A 27,415-nucleotide genomic window follows, 5' to 3' on the forward strand; every position below is an offset into this window, starting at 1 on the left:
ATCCCTAGTTGCCCTGAGAAGGTGGTGGTGTGTCTTCTCCTTGAACCGCTGGTAGTTTAACACAACTGAGTGGCTTGCCTGACCACTTCATACGGCAGTTAAGATTCAAGCACATTGGTGTGGGACTGGAGTCACCTATAGGCCAGACTAGGCAAGGATGGCAGGTTTCCTTCTGTAAAGGACGTCAGTGAGCCAGTTGGGTTCTTACGACAATCCGACGGCTTTATGGCCACTTTTTATTTCCAGGTTTTTTTTTTAACTGAATTCAAATTCTCAAACTGCCGTGATGGGATTTGAATTCATGTTCTCTGGATTATTAGTCTAGTAACATAACCACTGGACTAATAATCCATTCTGATTGAATCACTGAATCAATGGATGATTAAAAGAGCTGGGATGTACAGATCTGCTCTTAATATCAGCATTTTACACACCCCTTGATTCAAGTAAAATCCTGATCCGTGCAGAACATTCCTGGCCAAACTCCCCCCTTTCCCCACCACCTCCCCCTCCCCCCCCCCCCCACGTTTACCACAACTCGGCCACATTCCCATTTCATACCTTCTTCTTGCTGCAGTAGATTTGCCATTTCTTCTCCGCAGGCAGTGCAAACATAGCATCTCGGTTCTTGTCAGTGAGATCCAATTCATCCTGGAAACGAGAACAGATAAAGGAATCAGTTACCTCACCAGGGAGTAGGGTTGGACGTTTTCCTGGAGGTTTCTTCACAAGCCCACTCACCTCCAATGGCCCTGCCCAGTCAAACAGCCTTTTCTCCCATTTCCAATACATTTATAACTAATAAATGAAAGTGTTCAAAGAAAATGGGGGAAAAAAATGTTTTTCTAATGCCCCTGTCTATGGTATAACTCCCGGGTTGCTTGCAACAGTGTCTGGGAGATTAATCATTAATTCCTGGAGACTTCAGGACAATCCTGGAGAGTTGGCAATCCTACCACGGAGCGAACGCTCCTCGGAGCGCCTGATGGGATTCTCCTCGGCCTCACGGTATCGAGCGGTATAAGCACCGGTGCAGCGGTGTGGTGCGAGCCGTAGATCTGACACGCACCGTGTGGTAGGGTGTGGGCTTCACCCTAATTACCCCTCAGGTTGAGTCGCCAGCGTCAGCCACGTTGTCGTGGGGAGGCACCATGGAGAGGCCAAGAAATCTCCCTAATGGAGGGAGGCCCAATCAGAGACTGCCAGTTAAGACCAAATTAACGGTAGACTTACGCTTTGCATCCATACCCAGTACGGCCTGGATTGAGACGTCCCAAATTTATTCCCTACAGAAGCCTACAGCCAGCAGAGAGAGGAGGCTCTCATCCATCATTCTGGTGAAAAGTGTTCTCACTCAACTGCTTATATTACAACAATAACAACTGCATTTATATAGCGCCTTTAATGTAGGACAATCTCCCAAGGTGCTTCGCAGAAGCTTAATCAAGCACAAATTGACACCGAGCCAAAGGAGATATTAGGAAGGATGACTAAAAACTTGGTCAAAGAGACAGGTTTTAAGGTGGGCTTTAAGGAGGGAGATGTGGGAAAGGTGGAGAGTTTAGGGAGGGGATTCCAGAGTTTAGGGGCTTAGATGACTAAAAGTATGGCTGCCAATGGTAGGGAGGAGGGAGTGGGGGGATACATAAGAGGCCCGAGTTGGAGGAATACAGAGTTCATGGAAAGTTGTAGGGATGGGAGAGGCCACGGAGAGATTTGAACACAAGGACGAGAATTTTAAATTTGAAGTGTTAATGGACCGGGAGCCAATGTAGGTTAGTGAGCACAGGGGTGAAGGGTCAATGGGATTTGGTGCAGGTTAGGATACTGACAGCAGAATTATGGATGAGCTCAAGATCATGAAGGGTGGAGGACGGGTGGCCAGCCTAATAACTGATCATATTACTGTGAAACACAATAAAGCAGGGAACAAGAAAAGGCAACTCAGCCCATCTAGCCTGCTCATTCCAAAGCCTATCGTCAAACCAATTCCATCATGGACTCAAATCCATTTAGTCACTGAGGAAAGGTTCTGCAAAGCTTCTCCTCGCGACAAGGGTAAATCAGGTCAAATTCCAGAATATTTACCCCACCTACGTTCTAGATCCTTAGCCTTCCTTGGGGCAACGTTTTCACAGCTCTGTAAACTTCCTCTGGTCAAAGTAAAGAGCACAAGGTTTCGAGGGAAGGGCATCTGCTGAGGAAAAGTTGGCAAATGGAAATGCAGCATACCCGGAAAGTGACGGTTACATCTGCAGGGCTATGGGGAAAGAGCAGGGTGGGGGTAAGCAGGACTAATTGGATAGCTCTTTCAAAGAGCCGGCACGGGCACGATGGGCTGAATGGCCTACTTCTGTGCTGTATCATTCTGCAATGATTCTACATGAGTTTGCTTGCTGTGCTAACTCCAGCTGTGGTATGAGAACAAGGTTCAAGTTGGGTGCTGACAGTGGAGGGTGTTTTTGGAACACTTCTGTAGCGAGGCGCTGAAAATAAAGTCAACCAAGTGTGATGCCTTCTAATCTTCGCCTCCACCCCCCACCCTCAACCCCCCAGATGCCATGTTGCCGCTGCTTAAAAAACACATGGCTCGACAGTTCACGCAACTGTGTGGGATCGATGCAAGCTTCCTGTCTTTGTGCAACTACTGTATGGGAGCCTTTATTCATGGGCAGTGATACCAGCTGTAATAACAGGTATCCTGCAGAAAGGTTCCATTAACAGGTAGTGTGGACCAGACAGTGTGCTGAAAGTACTGAATATGTGTTCTGTATAAAACTACCCACCATGAATGGAGGGGGAGGGGGACATAAGAATAAGCTGATCCAATCAGTCCAGCAGGGGAAGAACACAATTGAACTTTTATCAGCTGTGGTTCAGTGGGTAACACTCTTGTCTCTGAGTCAGATAGTTCATGGGTTCAAGTCCCACTCCAGAGACTTGAGCACATAATCCAGGCTGACACTCAGGTGCAGTACTGAGGGAGTGCTGCACTGTCAGAGGTGCTGTCTTTTGGATGAGATGTTAAACTGAGGGCCCCGTCTGTCCTCTCAGGTGGGCGTGAAAGATCCCACGCCCACCTGATTACGTAGAAGGAGAGCAGGGGAGTTCTCCCAATATTTATCCCTCAACCAACATCACTAAATCAGATTATCTGATCTGTAGCTCATGGCTGTTTGTGGGATCTTGCTGTGTGCAAACTGGCTGCCGCGTCTCCCACGTTACAACGGTGACTACACTTCCAAAGCACTCCACTGGCTGTGAAGCACTTTGGGACGTCTTGAGGTCATAAACTGCACTGTATTAATGCAAGTTCTTTCTTTTTCGCATGCACGATAGTACGGCATGCAAGCCTGCGACATGTGGGCCATGGCGAGACAGAGTATGCATTCACATCTGTGATCTTCCACAACCTCGGCTGGTCCACTGTGAGGATTGTGTAGGCTCTTCCCTGGAGGGGTAATTGGTAATTAATTGGTCCCTGGCTTCCCCCCAATGGCTGGTTTCAAAGCACCACTGCTGTATACCGGTGAGAGAGTCAAGGGGAAAGAGAAAGTGAACCCAAACACACCATGGCAACAATACAAGAGGGCACAGGTTCAGCATTGTGATGTGTCAGTTTACGACAGATGGCAGGAAGCATTTCTTTACATAAAGGGTGTTTAACAGCTGGAACAAGTGTCAGGAAGCTCAGGGCTCTGGATTCATTTAAGAAACAGCTGGATGCAGTAATAAGAAGATGGTAGGCTTGGTTTCTTGGAAAGATTAGATCAAAAAAGGCTCAAGGGCCATCTTCATCCAAACCAGCACCTGTGATCTCGTAATGCGCATATATCTGGGATAATTCTCTGAATATCAGCTGCTGTTGTTTTTTCCATTTATATTTCCTTACAGTGGTGCAAATTGAGCAGAGTAGAATAACTCTGACATGTCCCTGGGTAGCTTAAGTACAGAGATTCTCCTGTGGGGTTATCTAGCTATGATATTAATGAGATCAGCTGTGGCTCTGTGGTAGCAGTCTCGCCTCTGAGTCAGATGGCTGTGGGTTTAAGTCCCACTCCAGAAACTTGAGCACATAAAATATGCCATGACACCATTTCGAAGAAGAGCAGGGGAGTTCTCCCCAGTGTCCTGGCCAATATTTATCCCTCAACTAGCATCAGTAAAAAAAAACCAGAATATCTGGTCATTTATCTCACTGCTGTTTGTGGGAGCTTGCTGAGTGCAATTTAGCCGCTGCGTTTCCTACATTACAACAGTGACTACACTTCAAATATAACTTTCAAAAGTACTTCATTGGCTGCGAAGTGCTTTGGGTCGTGCTGAGGTTGTGAAAGGCAAGATCTTTCTTCATTAATAAGGTTAAGTCAGTTAGGTATCATGTGCAAAACTGACCAGATCGGGGAGCGATGAGCGAGTAAGTAGTAGGGGGGGAGGTGGTGGCAAGGCAGGGGCGGGGGGGGGGGGGGGGTTGCAATGTTGACTGCTGGTGATTGGTTACAGTGAGAACCCGCCAGGCTGGGGACACAGGTGGGAGCCATAAGAGAGGCACCTTGGGATAAAGTGCTGTTGCTGTCAGTGATCTTGTCGAGTCAGATCCAACAGAACAACTTTGTGCTGAAAGCATTCTCCTGTGACCCGAGGTGACCCGAGTCGTAAAGTGTATGGGGCACACCCTGATACCACATCTCCACAGTTTTATCAGCTCCGTTCCCAGGAGGAACGCTTCAACCATTTCCCACAGAACAGGATGTGCCAGGCCCAACAGTAATCACACATTTATCATTCACCACCCGCCCCTCCCCCGACACACTCGCTCCGAGTATCATTAATTCCACCGTCGGATTCTGTTTCCTCCCCAGCTGGACGTGGGAATTCGGAGCTGCCTGTTCTTTTGTTTTATCCCCCGAGCTCGCGTGCTTCCTGACGTGGTCACCTGAGCACGTCTCGTGACGGAACCTATCGCTGGCAAGAGAAAGCTCTAGTGTTTGTTAAAAGGAACTCTCGGCTTGATGCTCTTGTTTCTCTCTGTGGGTTTTCGCTCCGCCAGTGCTGGGGAACGGAAGGTCTTCCCACTTCAGGCACACCCAGTCCAATGTCACGTGTGGCACAGCCAGTTGCTTTCTCCTTTCGGCCCCCAACCCCCACAACCTCCCCCCACCCCCCCACCACCACCATGTGTCTCAGCCCTGACAATCTGAGCAGTACACCAGTCTGACGTTCCCCGTTCTAGAAATTTTACGGCTTCTCTGAGTGAGATTGACCATTTTGTGCCAAATTGGGTACAGTTTTATACTGTGGGCCCATACCCATGGGGAACACTGAGACCAACCAAAGTCATTTCACATAGGACCCCATGGGTCCACCATTGGGGAAATAAGTTCCCACTTTCCACAGACAACAGCCCTACAGGCCAGGCCTCCTGATATAAGAAAGAACAATCACTTCCAAACAGGTGTCTAAATATCTTGAATGGATTACACATTCAAGTCTCTGGAGTGGGATTATGAACCCAAGACCTTCTGACTCAGAGACAGGAGTGCTATCCACTGAGCCACAGCAGAGAGTCAAACAGCCTGCCAGCACTCAGTGCCACTGCTCACGCGATGTCCCCCGGGGCGGGGAGGGGGGTAACCCCGTCAGAGGAGCCGTAACCCTCAAGAGTCCGGTGCCTCGGCAGAGAAGGGGGATAAAACTGGTAAAAAAAAATCAGACAATTGGACAGGCCTCACGGTAGAAATGAGGATTGAACGGCAACTGTGACCGCAGCCAACAGGCAGCCCAGTGCTGGCAGCGTGATGGATTACTGCACAGTAATGCTACTGTTGGTGCGTTGGCGGAGCCACTGGAATGAAGATTGGCTCAGACTGCTGTGCCTGGCTCAATGTGAACAAGGGCCCAATTGTACAGACTAAGTAGGAAACAGAACGGGCCACTTAACGTCAGCAAGCTACCTGCCAAAAGAGGGGAAGTCGCAGGATTAATCTGAAATGTTTAACTTTGTGTAATTAGTTCTCCCCTTAAATACTGACATTTCTAGACTGCTCGAGGGAGGGGAGGGGGTGGGGCAGTTTTCTTGCTAAGAGGCTCGCCTTTTCCATTGACTGTAGGTAATAACGTTGACAACTGTCATCTGACTTGAAGGGAAGGATCGGTTTGAGTGAAAATTGAGTTTGGTGAGTTAGAACTGCTGGGAAAAGCCATTTCTTTATTCAACGGTGAAGTATTTCTTTACCTTTTTTAAAAAAAAAGTCCTGACACCAATCTAATGTGGTTTTTCCTTGGCTCACGCTTCATTTCCGATTGCTCAGGAAGAGGTGCTGAGTGCAATTAAGGCTCTTCCATAGGGCGGGGTTAAATGGGGTCACCCCTAGCCGGACTTGTGCACCTCCGAGGGACTGGAATGCATTGTCAGGAAGAGTAGGATGTCGAACTAATTTAAGAAACAACTCGACGCTGTAATGGGAACACAGCAGAGTTAGAATTCTCTGGAAAGGTAAGGTCAAATAGGCCAAAGGGCCTTCTTCATTTGAACCCATCTTGCGACTAAAAGAAATAGAGATTTCAGATAGGCTGAGGAAGTGAAAGGAAGATAAGGCCTCAGGTCGTAATGGGCTTCATTCGGGGGTACTTAAAGAAACAGCCAGCAAAATATCCTTTGGTCATGTCCTTGTCACTATCTTTAGAGAATCATAAGAAACGGGAGCAGTGCCTGAGGATTGGAATGTAGCTAACACAACATCAGTCTTTAAAAAGGGGCAAAAGGACTTAGGAAACCACAGGCCACCTGGTGTAGGAAAGGTATTAGAAGGTGTGGTGAAAGAGTGGATAATGAAACCACTAGGTATGGCATGGTGAAAGGGAGGCAGCGTGGACTTTTGGGAAGGAGGTCTTGTTTAACAGATGTACTGGAACTCTTCGAGGAAATGAGGGGGCCTTGTTGACAGCGGACACTGTGTGTATGTGATATATTTATGATTTCTGCAAAGCTTTTGATATTGTGCCACATAGGCGATTAATCCACAAGGTATTAAGGCAAGATGTAGGAGGCAAACTTGTGAGGCGGATTGGCAAAATCACAGAAATCAATGGACAGCTGTGATTGAAACTAGGTTAACATGGCAAGTGAGTTTCCACAGTGGGAGGGGGACATTGCTGTTTACACTGTGAATAAATGATTTGGTGCTGGGGGACAGAAATAAAGGTGTTTAAGTTTGCAGATGATACCAAATTTGGGAGCAAGTTTCAAACAACAGGGCACAGCCAGACCAAATTGGGATTGGGATAGGTAGGGTAAGTAGGCTGATGAGTGGCAAATGGCACTTAATGTGGCTTAATGCAAGGTAATGGGACTGGAGATGGGACATAAACAGCGGGAATATAAATTACCTGGCTGTAGGCTCCAGGACACAAAAAAAGGAGGGATCCAGGGATATTGATGGATGGCTCACTGAGACCAACAGAGCAATTTGTGGTAGCAGTAAGGAAAGCTAACCAGATCTCGAGATGGATAGTCAGAGAGATTGTCACCTCCTGGGATTGGTGTCTATGAGGCTTGTAACACGGCACTGGGTAAATCACAACCTGGAGTATTGCGTACAGGTCTGATCACTGCACTTAAACAAGGTTAACTGGGCATTGCAGGGAGTGCAAGAAAGGGAAAGCCAAACTGATACCTGGCCTAAGGCAGCTGAGCTGTGAGGAGGGGTTGAGGAGCCTGGGATTGTTTACTGTAGAGAAGAGAAGGCTTAGGGGAGATATTGTCTAGGCATTCAAGACCATTATTGGAATAGAATAACTGAACCCCGATAATAAGTTGGAGATCGCCACAAAGCGCTTGAACTGCGTAAAACATTGGTTAGGCCACAGCTTGAGTACTGCGTACAGTTCTGGACACCACATTACAGCAAAGATGTGATTGCACTAGAGAGGGTACAGAGGAGATTTACAAGGATGTTGCCAGGACTGGAGAATTTTAGCTATGAGAAAAGATTGGATAGGCAGGGGTTGTTTTCTTTGGAATAGAGGAGGCTGAGGGGAGATTTAATTGAGGTGTATAAAATTATGAGGGGCCTAGATAGAGTGGATAGGAAGGACCTATTTCCCTTAGCAGAGGGGTCAATAACCAGGGAGCATAGATTTTAAAGTAATTTGTAGAAGGATTAGAGGGGAGCTGAGGAGAATTCTTTTCACCCAGAGGGTGGTGGGGATCTGGAACTCACTGCCTAAAAGGGTGGTAGAGGCAGAAACCCTCGTTGCATTTAAAAGATGTTTGGATGTGCACTTGATGTGCCGTAATCTACAAGGCTACGGACCAAGAGCTGGAAAGTGGGATTAGGCTGGATAGCTCTTTTTCGGCCGGCACAGACACAATGGGCCTCCTTCTGTGCCGTAAATTTCTATGATTCTATGAGATTCTAGAATCAGGGGACACGAGCTCAAGCTTAGAAAAGGGAAGGTGCACAGACAGATTTGATTTAATTACTTTACGCAGAGGGTGTGAACTTGAGCGATAGACTGTCCAGGGAATCAGCGGAAACAGATAGTGTGGAAAATGTTAAGGGGGAATTGGACTGATATTTGAGGGACTGGGGGAACCGAGAAGTACTGGTTTGTGGGAACAGCCGGGGTCTCTTCCAGTCCCGTGCTTTCATGCACTCCTATAAAAATGATGGGCTCTGTGCGTGATTTCTGGATATGTGCTCCCGACAGGCGAGAATCTGCACTGGGTGCAGGCAATTGAAAAATTGACCTTGTAAGCACAAGTTGCACTGAGTTTTATGGAGTTTGTGGGCTAGATTGCCAGGGCCTGCAGGCTCAAAGACCATAGTTTGGAACCCCCCCTGCTTTATATCAATGTATTGCTGTCACACTTCAGTGCAGACCAGGCTCCACTCTATCGAGGATGAGTAATCTCACTTCAGTTTTGGTTTTCACCTCAGCTCGACCTAAGCTGACCCAGGGCCATGGAGCGTGAAGCCAGATCGGATTCAGTGCAACTGCTGAGTGAGTGAACAGTGGAGGGAACCCTTGGCATTGAAGTGATTTCATGCCTCCCGATCTAGTGAATGATCGAAAATGTGTTGGGTAAGCAGGGGCTCTAATCCTATCAGATATTTTAACTGGGAATGGCAGTGCAGTGGGATGGGTAATTGAGCCTTAGATGTGGGCCACCACTGAGGGTAAACGCCAGCGCTGTTTTTCTTTCTCCTATTTTAACATGTGTTCGGTACAAACTCCCTCTGTGCATACCACTTTCGTTGTTCTGCCATAGCTTTCATCTCCTCCCATCGCGAACAATATGTTTTTTTTTATTTTTTCATTATGCATTTATTTTCTGGATTCCTGGCGGGAAGTGTACATCCAAAGGAGCGATGGTTTCCTGGTCAGCACATGCCAGGAGTGTAACTGTTCACTGACAATTCTACAGCTCTAATTTGTAACTCCTCCAATAATGCAGTGGCCCATGCTGGCCGACAGCAGCACTGGGACAACATCCAGGCTTAGGCTGACAAATGCCAAGTAATACTGGCACCACGTAAGTACCAGGCAATGACTGTCTCCACAAGAAAGGACTCAACCATCTCCCCCGACCTCCAGTGGAACCACTATCAACCACTGTCAACGACCTGGGCGGGGTCACCAATAATCAGAAGCTTAACTGGACCGGCCATATCAACTCCGTGGCTACACAAGCAGGGCAGAGGCCAGATATTCAATGATAAGCCACTCACCTCTGACCCCTCAAAGCCTCTCCAACGTGTGCATGGCTCGTCAGGAGTGTAACAACATCAGTCTATAGGTTTGACACGGTCCTGGACACAGCAGTCTGTTTGATCAGGGACCTTGCCTCTAGACTCATTATCCACCCCCTCCACCACTGCCACACTATGGCTGCAGTATGTACAATCTCCAGGGTGAACTACAGGAACTCAACAAGCTTACTTCAACAGTGCCTCCCAACCCCACCACTTCTACCACTTAGAAGAATAAGGGGAACTATCTCCTCTTGCGGGGGAATCAAGAACAAGGGCACATATATGGGAGGCTTTATTCATGGGCCGTGATACCAGCTGTAATAACAGGTAACCTGCAGAAAAGTTCCATTAAGAGGTAGTGCGGGCCAGACAGTGTGCTGAAAGTACTGAGTATGTGTTCTGTATGAAACCATCCCCCATGAATTTGGGGGGGAGGGGGGAGGAGAGAGTGGGGCAGAGGGCATAAGAAAATGCTGATCTCATCATTCCAGCAGAGGAAGGACAAAATGGAACTTTTGTCAGCTGTGGCTCAGTGGGTAACACTCTCACCTCTGAGTCAGAAGGTCGTGGGTTCAAGTCCCACTCCAGACACTTGAGCACTTAATCTAGGCAGAGGCCAGATATTCAATGATAAGCCACTCACCTCTGACTCCTCAAAGCCTCTCCACCGTGTGCAAGGCTCGTCAGGAGTGTAACAACAACAGTCTATAGGTTTGACACTCCAGTGCAGCACTGAGGGAGTGCTGCACTGTCAGAGGTGCCGTCTTTCAGATGAGACGTTAAACCAGGGCCCCGTCTGCTCTCTCAGGTGAACATAAAAGATCCCAAGGCACTATTTTGAAGACGAGCAGGGGAGTTCTCCCCGGTGTCCTGGCCAATATTTATCCCACAATCAACATCACTAAAAAACAGATTATCTGGTCATTTATCACATTGCTGTTTGTGGGACCTTGCTGTGTGCAAATTGGTTGCTGTGGTTCTGGCATTACAACAGTGACTACACTTCATTGGCTGTAAAGCGCTTTGGGACGTCCTGAGGTTGTGAAAGGCGCTATATAAATGAAAGTCTTTCTTTCTTTCCCTCCCTCCTGCAGTCAACAAGTTTTTAAAGCCTAAGCTCAGCGGTCATTTAGTCACTTTCTCAATTTGCCATCGGGCTGATTTTAGCCATGCCCGTCCGGCAGAAACCGGACAGTTAAAATCCCACTCAGGACTTACCCGCCGATGTCCTGCTGCCTTCCCGCGGGTCTTGATCTTCTGAGCCGGAAGCCAGCGGGTCCTTCTTTAAATATGCAGATTGAGCACCAATGGCACCGACTGCAATTTTAACCGGAGGCCTGTGCAGGGAAGGCACAGTGACTTCCCCGCCAGGTCAACCTAGCGGGAAGAGGAGCCAGAAGAGGCCAATAAACGTAAGTGGTTTTCCTCTCTTTTATGTTCCTTGTGGGGCCACGACTGCATCCTCCGAGTCCCCAAGCAAAGTTTAGGCCTTCCCTGCCCTGGGGCTTCCCCTTCCCCGACTGCAAGGGCCCTCCCAAACCCACTCCCAACCACTTGAGTGCCGAGGACCATTTCTTCGGTCCCTGGTTGGGAGGGGGCGGGGTCTCCTGCCTCCTCACATTACGCTCATGCCCACTGGCCAGCTGCCACCCCCGGTTGGTATCGGGCAGGAGGTTGAGGAGTTAAAATCTCCTGGGCCTCACGCTGCCGAGGTGGGGACTTTTCGTCTCGGCCTACCGCCCCCTGTCACGGTACCCCTGCCCTGGGTTAAAATCTGGGCTCATGTCTTTTGACCCTTTCAATCTTGATGGTGCCCTGTACTTATGGGCCTAGGTTTCCCCTCATTTAAAAGAAAGATAGATTTTTGTGCCTGCTTCTGTCAAAGAGACAAAAAAAAAAGGAAAGGAGACCTGAGTGATTAACCCGGGGATTGATCTCTATGCATCAGCTCTTGGACATGTGTGCACGCTGTTGGCATGTGATTGGAAGCAGCATGAAAGCAGTACAACACTGGCAATTAGGACTGTGTGGTCTTTCTTCAGATGCGCCAGTGCGTGGGCGCTCGGTAATACGATTCTGTTCAATGGGGAGTTGCAGTCATGCTGTGGGAGGGCTGGAACAGGAGGCTGCTGTTACTTTGAGACACATGTGCGGGCCATGTGTCAGTGGTCAGTAGGCGGTTGTAAAAAAACATCTGAGCTACCTGGTGGGATTTTCTTCCTTTTTTTTTTATGAGGGAATGTTCTTAGAGCTGATTGTGGCAATGGCTGCCAAAGCTGGACACCCACAGGCATTGAGAAGTGTGCTGATACTGGGATGAAAGATCAACACAATCCTGCTGTATAGAGGAGTGGGAGAATTTGACTTGTATATAAATTGCTCCAACATAACCTAACTGTCACCTTCTTGGGAAATTCCAATTCCCACAGGGAGCAGCAACTAATGGTCACTGAGGGCCAGAACCCCAACCCTTGTCTTGCTTGAGAGCTATGGGTTAATGGGACTTGGGCCTGGGCCTTTGTTGTTATACTCCAGTACCATGGCTTAATGGGACCTGGGCCTGGGCCTGTGCTGTTATACTGCAGCACCATGGATTAATGGGACGTGGGCCTGGGCCTGTGTTGTTATACTCCAGCACCATGGATTAATGGGACCTGGGCCTGGGCCTGTGCTGTTATACTCCAGCACCATGGATTAATGGGACCTGGGCCTGGGCCTGTGCTGTTATACTCCAGCACCATGGCTTAATGGGACGTGGGCCTGGGCCTGTGTTGTTATACTCCAGCACCATGGATTAATGGGACCTGGGCCTGGGCCTGTGCTGTTATACTCCAGCACCATGGCTTAATGGGACGTGGGCTGGGCCTGTGCTGTTATACTGCAGCACCATGGATTAATGGGACCTGGGCTGGGCCTGTGCTGTTATACTGCAGCACCATGGATTAATGGGACCTGGGCTGGGCCTGTGTTGCTAAACTCCAGCACCATGGATTAATGGGACCTGGCCTGGGCCTGTGTTGCTATACTGCAGCACCATGGATTAATGGGACCTGGGCTGGGCCTGTGCTGTTATACTGCAGCACCATGGATTAATGGGACTTGGGCCTGGGCCTGTGTTGCTATACTGCAGCACCATGGATTAATGGGACCTGGGCCTGTGTTGCTATACTCCAGCACCATGGATTAATGGGACCAGGGCCTGGGCCTGTGCTGTTATACTGCAGCACCATGGATTAATGGGACCTGGGCCTGGGCCTGTGTTGTTATACTGCAGCACCATGGATTAATGGGACCAGGGCCTGGGCCTGTGCTGTTATAGTGAACTCCTGATTTCAATCATGTGGGTGCATCCCAAAAGGCTAGCTTGTAGGCCCCTGTCTTCCAATGCTCCTGTTCAGTTGCGGCAGTGTATTGCTATCTCTGTTAGATACAAGTCGGGCTCCAGTATATCAGGGACCTGCCCTCAGTTTCCATTTTCAGCTCAACTCAAACTGAAATGACATCCCCCACCTAACCCCCCACCACGATCCGATCCAAACCACTGAGTCAAAATCAGTAGTGGAAGGAATCCTTGGTTCAGTCCCATGGTTTGTTTTGCTGTCAGAATTTCTTGCTTATGCTCCAATTTTGTATGAGAAATTATAGCCCAGTGCTAAACGTGCATATTAAAGAGGTATTATCTGTAGGAAAATGGATCTGACGTCCTAATCTTTTTTTGTTTGCTTGCAAGCAGACAATATGGTGGTAGAAATGGCACCAAGACAAATCAGCAGGTCATGTGTATGTCAATAAAATGGCACACACATCATCCAACTCTTCTCTCTCCCCAAACAATTAAAAAAAAAGTTTAACAAGTAGGTCTTCATGAAGGCAGTTCTCCTTTTAAAGCCGGGTTAAGACCTCACATGGAACTTACTTAGAAATTACAACACAGAAACACGGCCGTTCAGCCCAACCGATCGTACTGCTGTTTATTCTGCTTTTGAGCTGTTGTCCTGATCCCATGTGCCTGCTCTGTTCCCATATTCCTTTATTCCCCCTTTCCTTCAACCATCTATCTAACCTAGTCTTAAACATTGACATGGTCTCTGCTTCAATCACTACCTCCAGTAGTGCATTCCACAGGCCCACAACCCTCCATGTAACAAAGGTTCTCCTGCTCTCTGTCCTAAATCTCTTACATTTAATCGTACATCAATGCCCTCTTGTTCTAGACTCCTCAATCGCTGAAAGCAGTCTGTTTCTATCTACTCTGTATTACCCCCCCTTATAATTTTAAGCACCTCTAACAATTCACCCTCCAGCTTCAAAACAGTACAGCTAATTACAAGCCTTGGTCTTCCCTTCCTTAATAACTTGCATTTATATAGCGCACTTAACGTAGTAAAACATCCCAAGGTGCTTCACAGGAACATTATCAAACAAAATTTGACACCGAGCCACGTAAGGGAATATTAGGATTGGACAAAGAAGTCGTTTTTAAGGAGCGTCTTAAAGGAGGAGAGAGAGGTAGAGAGGCGGAGAGGTTTAGGGAGGGAATTTCACATTTTAGGGCCTAGGCAGCTGAAGACACGGCCACCAATGGTGAAGCGATTAAAATCGGGGATGTGCAAGAGGTCAGAATTGGAGGAGCGCAGAGATCTCGGAGGGCTGGAGGAGGTTACAGAGATAGGGAGGAGTGAGGCCATGGAGGGATTTGAAAATAAGGATGAGAATTTTAAAATCGAGGCTTTGCCAGACCAGAAGCAAATGTAGGTCAGCGAGCACAGGGGTGATGGGTGAATGGGACTTGGTGTGAGTCAGGACATGGACATCAGAGTTTTGGATGAGCTCAAGTTTATGGAGGGTGCAGGGTGGGAGGCCTATAATCTATATATTTTCAAAACCCAAGCTTGGTGTCATCTGAGATGATTTACCTTATCTTCTCTTGCTGTCAATCTGTACTGTGGGCCTTGGCCTTTGAACTTTTCTCAAAAAGAAAAATCTACAGAGAAGCATGCGCAAAAACAATCAGTGCCACAAAACCATTAATTCTGCTCTCGCCATCAAAGAGCTCCTGACTGGAGTCTCTAAGGTATTAATGAACATCGAAATTTATAAGTAAAAGCGTCTTTGGTGAGTGGGTGACGCTGTGGGTGAACAGTCTGTTCTTTCAACTCGAGGCACAGGCCCTGTAGTCTTTGAATATGAGCAGCTACTGGGCGAGGGTCAACGCCTCTAGTGGGCACTCGGAGGATTGTTCCCGTTAGCCTCGCTTCCGGAGGAAGTGCTATAATGTAAACAAGGTGGCGTATTTCCCTTTGGAGAGATCCGCAGTTAGGTTTGATCCCTGCCTCTGGAGGCAAAGTTCAACCAGGGGCAAACGAAAATGTTCACCAGTACTGGAAGCAGGGTGGCCATTTTGTTCTGGCCACGAGAAAGCTGAGCTGTCAGCCTGCCTGTACAGGCCTGAAATGTGTTCTTCACTTTATAGGCCTGTACAGGTCCTTCATTGACATTATAGGAACATAGGAACAGGAGTAGGTCATTCAGCCCCTCAAGCCTATACCGTCATTCAATTAGATCCTGGCTGATCTGCACCTCAACTCCATTTACCCGCCGTAGCTCCAGTGACCCCTTGATACCCTTACCCAACAAAAATCTATCTCCAATTGTCTTCAGCATCCACAGCCTTTTGGCGGAGAAAGTTCTGGAATTCCACACCCCTTTGTGTGAAAAAGTGCTTCCTGATTTCTCTCCTAAATGGCCTAGCTCTAATTTTAAGATGATGTCCTCTTGTTCTGGATTCCCCCATCAGAGGAAATGGTATCTTCGTCTCTACCCTGTCGAATCCTTTTAGCATTCAACGCAAGTCCATAACCAGCAAATAAAGGTCACAAATATGACCTGGAAGCAAATGTGCACTCTCAATTGTGGCCACCCATGGATGTTTCTCAGTTGCTGTCGGGCAAGTATAAGTGAAGACAGGGCACAGAGAGCAAACACACACACTACAGAATCCCCTTCAATTAGAAACAGTTCTGTAATGTAAATGGGAGTGCCAGTGCTTGAAGTATAGAACTCTGTATCAGCGGGCAACTCGCGGGTTCACATGATCACACTTCATGTTGGCCAGACACTTTGCATTCCCACACGCACACATTAGGCCACTGTTCCTGCAGAACTTCTATTTTGAAAGCCTGTTATGCATTGATGCTTATGGCTTCAAGATAAATGAGGCTAGAAAATGCGTTTTAAAAAAAAAGGGCAAGCCAAAGAAACTCATGGTCAAAGAAACTTCTGTCTGAGAAAACAAGCAGTCGGAACTTAATGTGCCATCACCTTTTCCTGCATTGGCACGTTGGCGTCTCTCACTGTGAAAGCCGCAGGGATTCTAATCGCACGTCCTGGATGCCGACTTCAGAGCCCTTTGTTTCTATACAATGCTACCAGATGTATAATGCCATCATAAATCCGTTTTTTTTCATGCAGTTGGTCTGGGATGCCTGAAAAGTGATGATCGAGCAGAGGCATATGGACCTGCAAACACTGCTTCTCCCATCTTTCCACATGGGCACATCGGGGCCACTGATGGCCCAATTGGGCAGCGGGTGCATGTCTTGCATGGCATATGACTGGTGCTACTAATTAACAAGGTGGGGTCATCCTGTCATTCTGTTCCAGGTACATTTCCAGCACCTTCTATTTAATGAATGAAGCTGCTTAATTTGCTACTTTCTATTAAATGAATGACAACACACACCTAATCTGAATGTTAAATGTATGTTGTAGACAGCCTTGAAACACGTTTTCAACTACACAAAAAAAAATGTCTGTTTGCCTAGTCCTGCTCCCTGGGATGGAAGGCAGATTCCTCCACAGATCAGCCATGATCTTATTGAATAGCAGAACAGGCTCGAGGGGCTGAATGGCCTACTCTTGTTCCTATGTTTTCTATGTTAGGTCCCAATAGTAGCGTTTCTCATTGCTAAGTTGCAAGCTGGTGAGTTGGGGGATGAGCCTGTTAGAAGTCATGTTCCCATTAGGGATACTTCAGTGGCTGTAAAGTGCTTTGGGACGTCCTGAGGTCATGAAAGGCGCTATATAAATGCAAGTCTTTCTTTCTTAGGGATAAGCATTGAGGATTTGTCTGTGATTGATCCTATGAGGAGCAAAATTTAGAAACAACTTAGATTTCCAGTGTAGTTGGGCCTGTTCAAAATAAAAGTGAAAAAACAGGTACATAGTGTACAACAAGACTGTTTTCCACTTGTTTATCTTTTTGTTACGGGCATTTTAAAATCTCTACCTGTAGATTGAAAGAGGAAAGGAAGATTAAGGGTTCAACCTGTAGATCGTAGGAGTAAGGGAAGATTGAAACAACAGCCTGTAGATTATAGGGAGATGGGAAGATTAAGGAGATAGCCTTTATAGTGTGGGAGGGAGAACATTGATGGTACAGCCTGGAGATTCTAAGAGAAAGGGAAGATTGAGGGAGGTTTCACGGTTTTGAGACCCTAGGAAGAAATGGATTGGAGTAGGAGACAGGGTGATGAATTTTGATTTCGACAAAGTGAGGATGCAGGGAAGAGTGAGAGCTTGTAGGACAGGACATTGGAGTTCAGAAGGAACAAGAGTTGGAAAACCTCACCGTACATATGGCCGACAGATCCGAGTGTCCAGTGGGGCTTCTGACTGTAGCGTTGTCAAGCGTTCAGTCTAACTTGTTGTGGTAACAAGCTGCTGTTAGATGGGAATTGGGGTAGAACAAGGTCACTTGAATCATTGTGTGTCTAAACCTCTCTCCTCTTGCTATCACTTTCTTTGAACAGCTGTGTAAACTAAAACCCAGAAAATACAACACTTGACTCTAATTGGGCCCAAAGGTATTTCCTTTCATCCAATGTTCTCGTTATTGAACATCAGGCATCTCTAATATCATCAGGAGCTCCACAAGAGTTGCTGGGATTCTTTGAGATATTGATGCACCTAGTAACTGCAAATCGCATTATAGAGCTGAGCTTCCAAGTGTTGCCACTGTCGGGGAAACTTGGCCGTGGGTTTTGCGTATCCACAAAATCATGGGCAATTTCCCAAAATGCCCAACTGATGGGCAAAGTTCTCAGCAGGAATACATGCTCAGAAAATTGGCCCAATATTATTTTAAGAAAGACTAGCATATATATATAGCGCCTTTCATGACCTCAGGACGTCTCAAATCGCTTTATAGACAATTAAGTGCTTTTTGAAATGTAGTCTCTATTGTAATGTATGAAACATGGCAGTCAATTTGCACACAGCAAAGATCCTACAAACAGCAATGAGATAAATGACCAGATCATCTGTTTTAGTGATGTTGGTGTGGATAAGTATTGATCAAGCACCAGGGAGAACACCTCTGTTCTTCTTGGAAATAGTACCATGTGATCTTTTGCATCCACCTGAGAGGGCAAACGGGGCCTTGGTTTAACATCCCATTTGAAAGATGGCACCTCCGACAATGCAGCACTCCCTCAGTATTGCACTGGAGCGTTAGCCTAGATTTTGTGCTCAAGTCTCTGGAGTGGAATTTGAACCCACAATCCTTGACTCACAGGCGAGAGTGCTACCAACTGAGCCACGGCTGACACCAATATTATTTTACCTGCAAATCCAACGTTGAAATGTTTTTCACCTCCCAACGTGTCTAAACTCTCACTGCCTCTCCTCTGGAGAGGTACTGCCAGGCTCTGCTCAGCTTCAAAGGATGACAATGAGCAGGTGGCTCGGTTGGTAAGTGCACTGCCTATTGTGGAACCGAGCCATACAGACCTACAAGTTCTCAGGCATGATCCCTGCCCTGCACTGGGTCTATAGTAGACTAATTGATTAGAGATTGATTGCTATGATTAGTCAACGACTCCATTATCGTTGTATCATGCCACTACCAGGATGGTAGAAGGTGAACTAGATAGACCTTGGTCTTTTCTTCGTCCAACAATTCCTATGTTCCTATGCAGTGTTAGCCTGTCTCACTAGCTGTGCTACCATTAGCCTCAATGCCGCTAGGCTAGAGATTGGAAAAATCTCTTCCCCACTCTCAACTGCCCCTGGGACCACTGCTGGAAAGTGAGTGAGTGTGGACGTTCGGTGGGGACTGGACTGGGCTCAGCAGTGATGCCCTTCACAATCAAATACCCCATAAATACTGCCTATCTGGGTTCACAAGTGAAGAATGGGCACTCAGCTGAGGTCTGTCAATACTCTGTGGAACTGTGACCCAGAATGAGTCACCATCTTTAGAAGAGGAGTGGGGAATTTTCTCCTTTTTTTTTACTTTCTTTAGAAAATCAATCTTCTTCAATGCTGTGGCTGCGTCATCCAACAGCTTTGATTCTGAAAGAATGAGGCTTTTCTTTTCAACCATTCACTGCAGGACTGACCTTCAACACTCAGCGCTGCCTGTTTCCATTTATTGTCAAGTTCTCGCATGTGGAGCCTCCAAAGAGTGTTAGCGTTCCAAACTCTCCTGCTTATGCCAGACGCTCAGGGAGTTGATTTGGAAGAGAATCAGGATAAACACACAGAGTGAGAGAGGCAGCGGGCGGGGAGGTCACTACATGTGCTGGCCTGGAAAACTCTGCTGCCCCTCTCCTAACTTGCACCAAGCCCCGTTTACCCATCACCCCTGTGCTCGCTGACCTACACTGGCTCCTGGTCCACCAACGCCTCGATTTTTAAAATTCTCATCCTCATGTTCAAATCCCTCCATGGGCTCGCCCTTTCCTATTTCTGCAACCTTCTGAGAACTCAACATTCTTCCAATTCTAGCCATTTGCCCATTCCCCACTTCCTTCACCCCCACCGTGCCTTCAGCTGTCTAGGCCCCAAGCTCTGAAATTCCATTCCTAAATGACCCCACCTCTCCATCTCTCTCTCCTCCTTTAAGACCCTCCTTAAAACCTACCTCATTAACCACGGTCATCTGTCCTAATGTCTCCTTCTTTGGCTTGGTGTCAATTTTTGTCTGATTACACTCCTGTGAAGCACCTTGGGATGTTTTCCTACGTTAAAGGCATTATATAAAAGTAAGTTGTAGTTGGTGTTGTTGTTGGAGTTTCTCGATAACACTGCTCCCCACCAAAACTGAACGGACTCCCACCTGTCTTTGGACATCACCCGAATCTGTCCAAAAATGGTGGACCACTGTAGACAGTTGTACCAGTTCCTCAGCAATGTGACACTGACCTCCTTCCATCCGACTCTCTGCTTCCGATGTTTAGATTATCACCGTTATCGTATTATTTGATCTGTCCTGATAACTGATTTGGTAAGTGTTCTGCCTGGGATGGTACTGAGCCACACAGACCTAGAATTGCCCCAGGTGTTATCCCTCGTCTGTTCATCTGAGCTATGGTGAAGTGGGAATGCTGCAATTGACCTTCGGGTCCCTGAGCTTCCCGTAGTTCATCACTATCCAGTGACCCGCCCCCCCCACCCCACCCCGCCGCTGCTGCAAAGTGAATGTGGATGTCGGATGGGGACAGGATAGGCCTCGATCCTAATGCTCCGCCTGATTGACTAACCTGCCGACACTCACTGCCCAGGTTCCCGCATGAATACTGACTGGAGGACTGCCAGTATCCGCAAAATCCCCCACCATCAACATCCTGGGGAGGGGGGGCCGTTGACCAGAAACTCATCTGGACCACCCACATAAATGCAGCGTCTACAAGAGCAGGTCAGAGGCTGGGTATTCTGTGGCGAGTGACTCACCTCCTGACTCCCCAAAGCCTCTCCACCATCTACAAGGCACGAGTCAGGACTGTGATGGAATAATCTCCACTTGCCTGGATGAGTGCAGCTCCAACAACACTCAAGAAGCTCGACACCATCCAGGACAAAGCAGCCCATCCACCACCCTAAACATTCACTGTGGCTGCAGTGTGTACCATCCACAGAATGCACTGCAGCAACTCGCCAAGGCTTCTTCGTCAGCAATTCCCAAAGCTGCGACCTCCACCACCTCGAAGGACAAGGGCACCAGGCACATGGGAATACCACCACCTGCATGTTCCCCTCCAAGTCACATACTACCCTGACTTGGAAATATATCGCCGTTCCTTCATCGTCGCTGGGTCAAAATCCTGGAACTCCCTACCTAACAACACTGTGGGAGAACCTTCACCCCACGGACTGAAGCGGTTCAAGAAGAAGGCTCACCACCACCTTCTTAAGGGCAATTAGGGACTGGCAATAAATGTCGGCCTTGCCAGCGATGCCCAAGAATGAATAAAATTCTACCCCCGCTTTTCAGTGCCTTTAAGAGACGAGGGGAGAAAATCGGGGCTGAGGGAAAACTGTGGCAAAAGGATTGGATTGGGCTCGGTGCTCTGAACGGCACAGAGTTGGTTCCGAGTCCTGAATGGGTTCCTGTCTGCCGAGGTCATTCGCTCAGTAACACTTACAACGAGTTCTGCGAACCTGGCGTTGAGTTCATCGGCGGGCGGGATTGGCAGGGAGAATTCCAGAAGCTGTAGCGGCACACTGCTGTCCTTGAAGGTGATCTCTGGGTGCTCGCTGCCCCGGAAGCAACAAAGGAAACCCAATACATGCCGGTTCCGTTTCCGTGGTGCCATGGTCACCGTCTGTCGTGCTAGCTGCAGCTCATGATCTGTAAAAAGATAGAAAAACAGGAGCGGTGAATGAATATCATACACTGGGCAACATCTTCAACCTGAATTTGTGTCAAGGGTGTTCCTAAGAGAAGTAAAACTTGGTTCATATGCACATACAGACATGATAGTGTAATGGTTACGTAATTGGACTATTAATCCACAGGCCTGGACTAATAATCCAGTATGAACGTGAGTTCAAATCCCACCCTGGTAGTTTAAGAATTTGAATTCAGGTTTTAGAAAGCTGGTATCAGTAAATGTGACCATGAAGCCATTGGATTGTTGTAAAAACCCAACTGGTACACTAACTACCCAACTTCAGTGAGTTCTTCAAAAAGTATTTCATTGGCTGTAAAGCACTTTGAGGTGTCCTGAGGCTGTGAAATGTGCTGTATAAGTTCTTCTTTCTTCCTAATGTCCCTTTGGGAAGGAAGCTGTTGTCCTTACCCGGTCTAGTCTATACGTGACTCCAGTCCCACACCAAAGTGGTTGTTTCTGAAGTGGCCTAGCAAGCCACTCAGTTGTATCAAACCGCCACCAGCAGTTCAACAAGAAGGCTCATCACCACCTTCTTCAGGGCAACCAGGGTTGGGCAATAAATGCCAGCGTCACCCACATCTCGAGAATGAATACATAAAAAAATCACTATGCAAGGTTGAAGAGAAGGAAAAGTAGGTGCTGGGTACAAATAAAGGCCAGATGCCAACTTCCCATCTCTACAAGAGTTTCTGTATTTTACAGGAAAAGAGACCTGTATGGAGATTCAAGGAAGGTAAGCCTATGAGAGGATGAGACAGCCGATGAGAGGGTGAGACAGCCGATGAGAGGGTGAGACAGCCGATGAGAGGGTGAGACAGCCGATGAGAGGGTGAGACAGCCGATGAGAGGGTGAGACAGCCGATGAGAGGGTGAGACAGCCGATGAGAGGGTGAGACAGCCGATGAGAGGGTGAGACAGCCGATGAGAGGGTGAGACAGCCGATGAGAGGGTGAGACAGCCGATGAGAGGGTGAGACAGCCGATGAGAGGGTGAGACAGCCGATGAGAGGGTGAGACAGCCGATGAGAGGGTGAGACAGCCGATGAGAGGGTGAGACAGCCGATGAGAGGGTGAGACAGCCGATGAGAGGGTGAGACAGCCGATGAGAGGGTGAGACAGCCGATGAGAGGGTGAGACAGCCGATGAGAGGGTGAGACAGCCGATGAGAGGATGAGACAGCCGATGAGAGAAAGCACATGAAAATGTGAGAGGAGAGCAGAAGGAGAAGACAGAAAGACGGCAAGAGAAAGAGAGTGAACACCAGCAAGAGGAAGTGCAAGAGAGAGAATGAATGAAAGTGAGAGAAAGTGAGTGAGAGTGGGAGAAAAAAAATGAGAAAAATCGAGACAGAAAAAGAGAAAAAGAACAAGAGAGTGAGAGAGAAAGAAGGGGCGTCCTATTTATTGCCCATTATCTGGTTTCAATTATTTTAAAGCTTAGACTTTACAGGTTGTGTAGAACAGAGCTTGGCAGGACATATGCATCTTTCAAGGGGATGTAAGCAGTATGAGCAGGCTAATCATTTTCAATGCATGGCACAGATTGCAGAAGTGCCACTTGTGGGTTGAGAATGTACGGCAGTGTCAACCAGGTGGATATCAGATGAATACAGGGCAAACAGTGCAGCGGGCATACTGCCCACCCAAGACACGAGGGTGACGAAATTCCAGCCCAGATCAAAGGCAGAGATCGGGTGGATCAGCCACTGCCGGACAGAAATTCACCCGGTGCGCTCTTATGAGGGGTCTCAGCTAAGAGCTGGCACAAGTTCCACTGAAGCCTTTTGAAAGGCCCCAAAACTTTAGAAGGGAAAGGTAATCGTTCCCAGAGGGGATCAATTACCTTTCCAAGGTACCAGAACGCTGCTTGTTTCTACAGGAAGGGCCTCGGGCACCTCAGTCAAGTGGCCTTGGGATGCTTTGCCTTTCAGGGGCTGTTCCAGTGTTGCTAAAGCCCCTCCGCAGGCGCCAGTGGATCTCCCCGACTTTGCAGGTGACCTTATCCCTGCAATTTGGAATGGGGTTAGTGTCTTGGGCCTTGAACATATCCAGGTCCTGCTCTGCCTCATTTCCACCAGTGGAGTGGGGGCCAATTTCCGGGCCCAGCTTTGTAACATCGAGACAGATGAGGCAGGGGAGCAATATCTGAGATACAGTATCCAGTGCAACCGGGCCTCAAATTGTCCACCATTTTGTTCAAGGGTATGCTTAAAGTTCTTCAGCTGCCGTCAAAAATTTCTCTTCCGGTTCTCACTGACTGACTGACAGTGAACTGTTCCACTCCGTGACTTGCACGTGACTTTAACATTTGGCTCCTGATCGTAATTTCTTTTTAACAAGTTCTTTTTTTTCTGTGCTTTTTAAAAAAAAAAAAATTCTTCCTTTCTCTCTTTTGTAGGTCTCGCTGGTACAGCCCATCGTACTCCAACTGCCAGGGCGGTGAGCTGGCACAGCCCATGACAGGCCATCTACACCAGTTGCTGGGAGGTACATAACAGCTGGTACATACCTCCAAACAGCTCAGAAGCCTTGGGAGCTGGTTGCTTGTCCGCTATGCTCAATGACCAATGGCCTTGGAGGCATAGAAGAAATAAAACATTATGAAGAAAAAAAATTGTGTTTGAAACCTAAGATTATATGAGATGAGGTTCAACCATTGCAAATTGATGGGTCAGAAGCAACCTTACTTTTACTTTTAAATTACGATGTACAGCAGTTGTCACGCAATGTGGTGAGGAAACTCTCAGCGGTCTGAGAGGGCGGTTCTCTCTCAGCTACAGGTAAAGGGCTGAGGCCTGTAACGCAGGACACCACCAAGGTTGAAAAGAGTTGAACAAAAAACGGGAAGTAGTGCTTAGGCGATATTAAGCTTGGGTTTTAAAGGACTGAAGATTGGGGAAGGAATTAGATAATTTTTTGTTAGGTAAGGGTGTGGAGGGAAATGGAAAGATGGCAAGTAAATGGAGTTTAGGTGCAGCTCAGCCAGGATGTAATTGAACGGCGGGACAGATCTGAGGGGCTAAATGGCCTATTGCTAATGCTCCTATGAAAAAAAACACACTAAGGGAGGTGAGGAACTCCACAGGTTTGAGGTGATGCAGTAGATCATTTGTGGGCCAAGAGTTTTAAGACAATACTCAAACGACCCTTCCTCAATAAGTGTCATAAAGTGAAATAAGGAGGTTTTTGTCCGGCAAGAGGCCTTGTATGATCACTGTTATATAAACATTTGCCAATTTAAAACTGAAAAAAATAAACTACCAAAAAGAACTGCTGAAATGATGGCGGAACGGTAAATCACGCACTGACTAGTAGTAGTTAAATGATAATAATTGATATTGGGTGGCATAGTTCCAACCCCTCCCCCCCTTATCATCTCCCCTGGTAACAAACACACACACAAAGTTGCCAAGGAACCTTCAGACAGATGGTCACACTTCAGGTCTTATTTTCACACTTTTCCAATCATCCAAAGTAACTAGGTGACTCAGTGCAGTCAAATTTCTGTCATGACGTTACCACAGATGCCCCACACTGCCAAGCAAAAGGACGCAACTAATTCTTTCGAAGGGGAGTGCCCATTTTCTCCTGGGTAGGGAGGCTGCACAGAACAGCCAAGGCCCCATTGGAGGATTTGGATTTTAAGGTAGGAGCAACATTACATTGAATTACATGGAATTACATGTAGGTAACATGTTTCCACATCAGTGTAACTTCAAAATATGTAGGTAACATGTTGCCTTGGCAGTGTAACTTCAAAACATGTAGGTAACATGTTGCCTTGGCAGTGTAACTTCAAAGACATGTAGTAACACGTTGCCTTGTCGGTGTAATTTCAGGATCTGTCATCACTCCAGCTTGCTCGAACGCATACTAAATATATTTTGAGGGTGGCACGTCTTCGCAGTATGGAAACAAAGCCGGCCCAATAGCACCAAAGAGCTGATCCAACAATAGATCAGGCTGAAACCTGTCTCCTTGCTTCACCGCTGAAACAAAACCCCCATTGGTAGTAGTCAAAGGCCGCCTGGAACTGTCCAGCCCCAAACAGCACAGGCCGACGCATCTCACAGCTGAGCTACACAAACAGTGGCTGAGGAGGTGGTGGTGGTGGGGGAGGGGGGGGATGGGGAGTGGGAGGGAATAACAATAATTTCACAAAGGCTTATTTTGTTGTTGTTAACCCACGTGATGCCGAGTAGCTCGTCGCATCCACTGGTGTGTTACAGGCCACAGTCCAGTGATCAGTGGAAAATTTCCTTGCTCACACTGCCAGAAAGCAGTAGTTACTAAGGACGCAAAAGCACCCGTTGTTTCAGCGCTGCACAGCCTCTCGAACATCCAAGATGGCGTCTTGGATGCCCACACACATTTCCAGCGTGACGTGCGCCGGACGCCATCTTGGTAAAGGTAGTGGCGCATGCGCAAATAATGAACGCCGGCTGCATGTAAAGTAGGGAGAAAATGGACACAATCAGTTTGCAACGCTGATTTAAAGTGATAGACACCATTTTGGCACTTAATGCTCAACTCAACGCACAGTCTTAACCACGACCATCTGAACGTGTCTTAGAGTGCCTGGAGGACCCTCACCAGCGCTATTTAAAGGGGCCATGCAGGATTTACAAGTTAGTGGCTGGATTATAGCTTCTGGCTGCCAAGACTCTTGGAACTGTTTTTGGAGGTCTCCTCTATTTGAATATTAGGACGCGGGAACATAGTCTAACATTTAGAGCCAGGACGTGCAGGAGTGAAGTTAGGAAATGCTTCTACACGCAAAGGGTGGGAGAAGTTTGGAACGCTCTTCTGCAAATGGCAGTTGATGCTAGCTCACTTGTGAATGTTAAATCTGAGATTGATAGATTTCTGTGAGCAAAGGGTATTACGGGATATGGGGCTAAGATGGGTATATGGAGCTAGGTCACAGGTCCTCCATGATCTTATTGAATGGTGGAACAGGCTTGAGGGGCTAAATGTCACTGCCACTTGCTGTCTCCTGTTATGCGCCACCTTCTCCTGCAAGAAAGTGGAATGTGTGTCTGGGTGATGTGCCTATCATGGTTGAATAGCTGCCAGTGTGTGTGACCTGAGAGTAGTGGGTGGGCGGTTTGCAACAGTGGTAATGTGTAAGAGTGAGAGGAAGCATCTGATTGGAAGAATTGAGTACTGATGGAAAGAGTTTGTTGTTATGTGGGTGATGGGGGGTGTAGTGAGTGGAGCAGTGGATACGGCTAGTGGTGCAGTTGGTAGGAGAGGCCACTTGACAATTGACCTCACTCACCTTGACCACTCGTGTCAAAGTATTGAACTTCTTCCTGCACTGCATCCATGTTCATGGTGCTGTGCACCTGGCATTGACTTCATCCCCCGCTGCCTTCTGGGTATCTGTCTAGCGGGCTGCTTGCCCTCCCCCATGGATATAGGATGTCCCTCCTTCTGTCCACCTCTTGCACCAAGACCACTAGTGCATCATCTGAGAACCTTGGTGCACAGACTCTTGCAGGCCTGGTACCAACTCAGATCGGCAGATTGGTGAGGTCTGGCAAGCACGTTTGAGAATGTGGGATTTAGTAGTGCACAACCTTTATGCAATGTTTTAACATAACTCATCAGTGTGTAAACATAGGGACGGGACCTGCATCTGTGCTTTACGTGTGCGATGTCTGATCTCCATTCAGATTCCGTGCAGACAGCAGACTTATTTTTAGCAAATAACAGGTACCGGCTACCTTTAAGATGTTTTAAGCGACATCTTCCCTTTAAGAGATTGGGGCTACCCCTGCTGGTAGAACATGTGAATTGCATTTAATCCTCGTGTCAACGATGATTTCCAAAGCAGCTTGCAGGTAAATCCTCAGGCCTCACGAAAGTCTCGTCCTGCCTGCGCAGGGGTTATTGGACGTGGGGTAATAGCGGATCACGCTACCTACGCCCAATGATAGGGGGATAAAATTCAATAAGGCCTAAGTCTTTAGATTTGGACA

The 27,415-nt window shown here is 47.6% G+C and overlaps 1 protein-coding gene and 1 long non-coding RNA gene across 5 annotated transcripts in view; one reads left to right on the top strand and one right to left on the bottom strand.

Moving 5' to 3' along the window:
- The window catches only part of daam2 (dishevelled associated activator of morphogenesis 2), a 309,727-nt gene that overhangs the window by 165,478 nt on the left and 116,834 nt on the right, over positions 1-27,415 (bottom strand). For all 4 annotated transcript variants that reach the window (XM_067985157.1, XM_067985159.1, XM_067985156.1 and 1 more), the window contains exons 2-3: positions 21,185-21,390; positions 562-651 (exon numbers count right to left, since the gene is read on the bottom strand). In XM_067985157.1, coding sequence (XP_067841258.1) covers positions 562-651; positions 21,185-21,355 — 261 coding nt within the window. In that variant the 5' untranslated portion in view covers positions 21,356-21,390. The remainder of the gene's footprint in view (positions 1-561; positions 652-21,184; positions 21,391-27,415) is intronic.
- LOC137322084 (uncharacterized) lies at positions 4,380-24,022 on the top strand. The gene is made up of 3 exons (XR_010962954.1): positions 4,380-4,417; positions 8,943-9,087; positions 23,830-24,022. It is a non-coding gene; the product is annotated as an uncharacterized lncRNA (long non-coding RNA).

The sequence above is a fragment of the Heptranchias perlo genome, chromosome 5, assembly GCF_035084215.1.
Source record: "Heptranchias perlo isolate sHepPer1 chromosome 5, sHepPer1.hap1, whole genome shotgun sequence".
NCBI lineage: Eukaryota > Metazoa > Chordata > Chondrichthyes > Hexanchiformes > Hexanchidae > Heptranchias > Heptranchias perlo.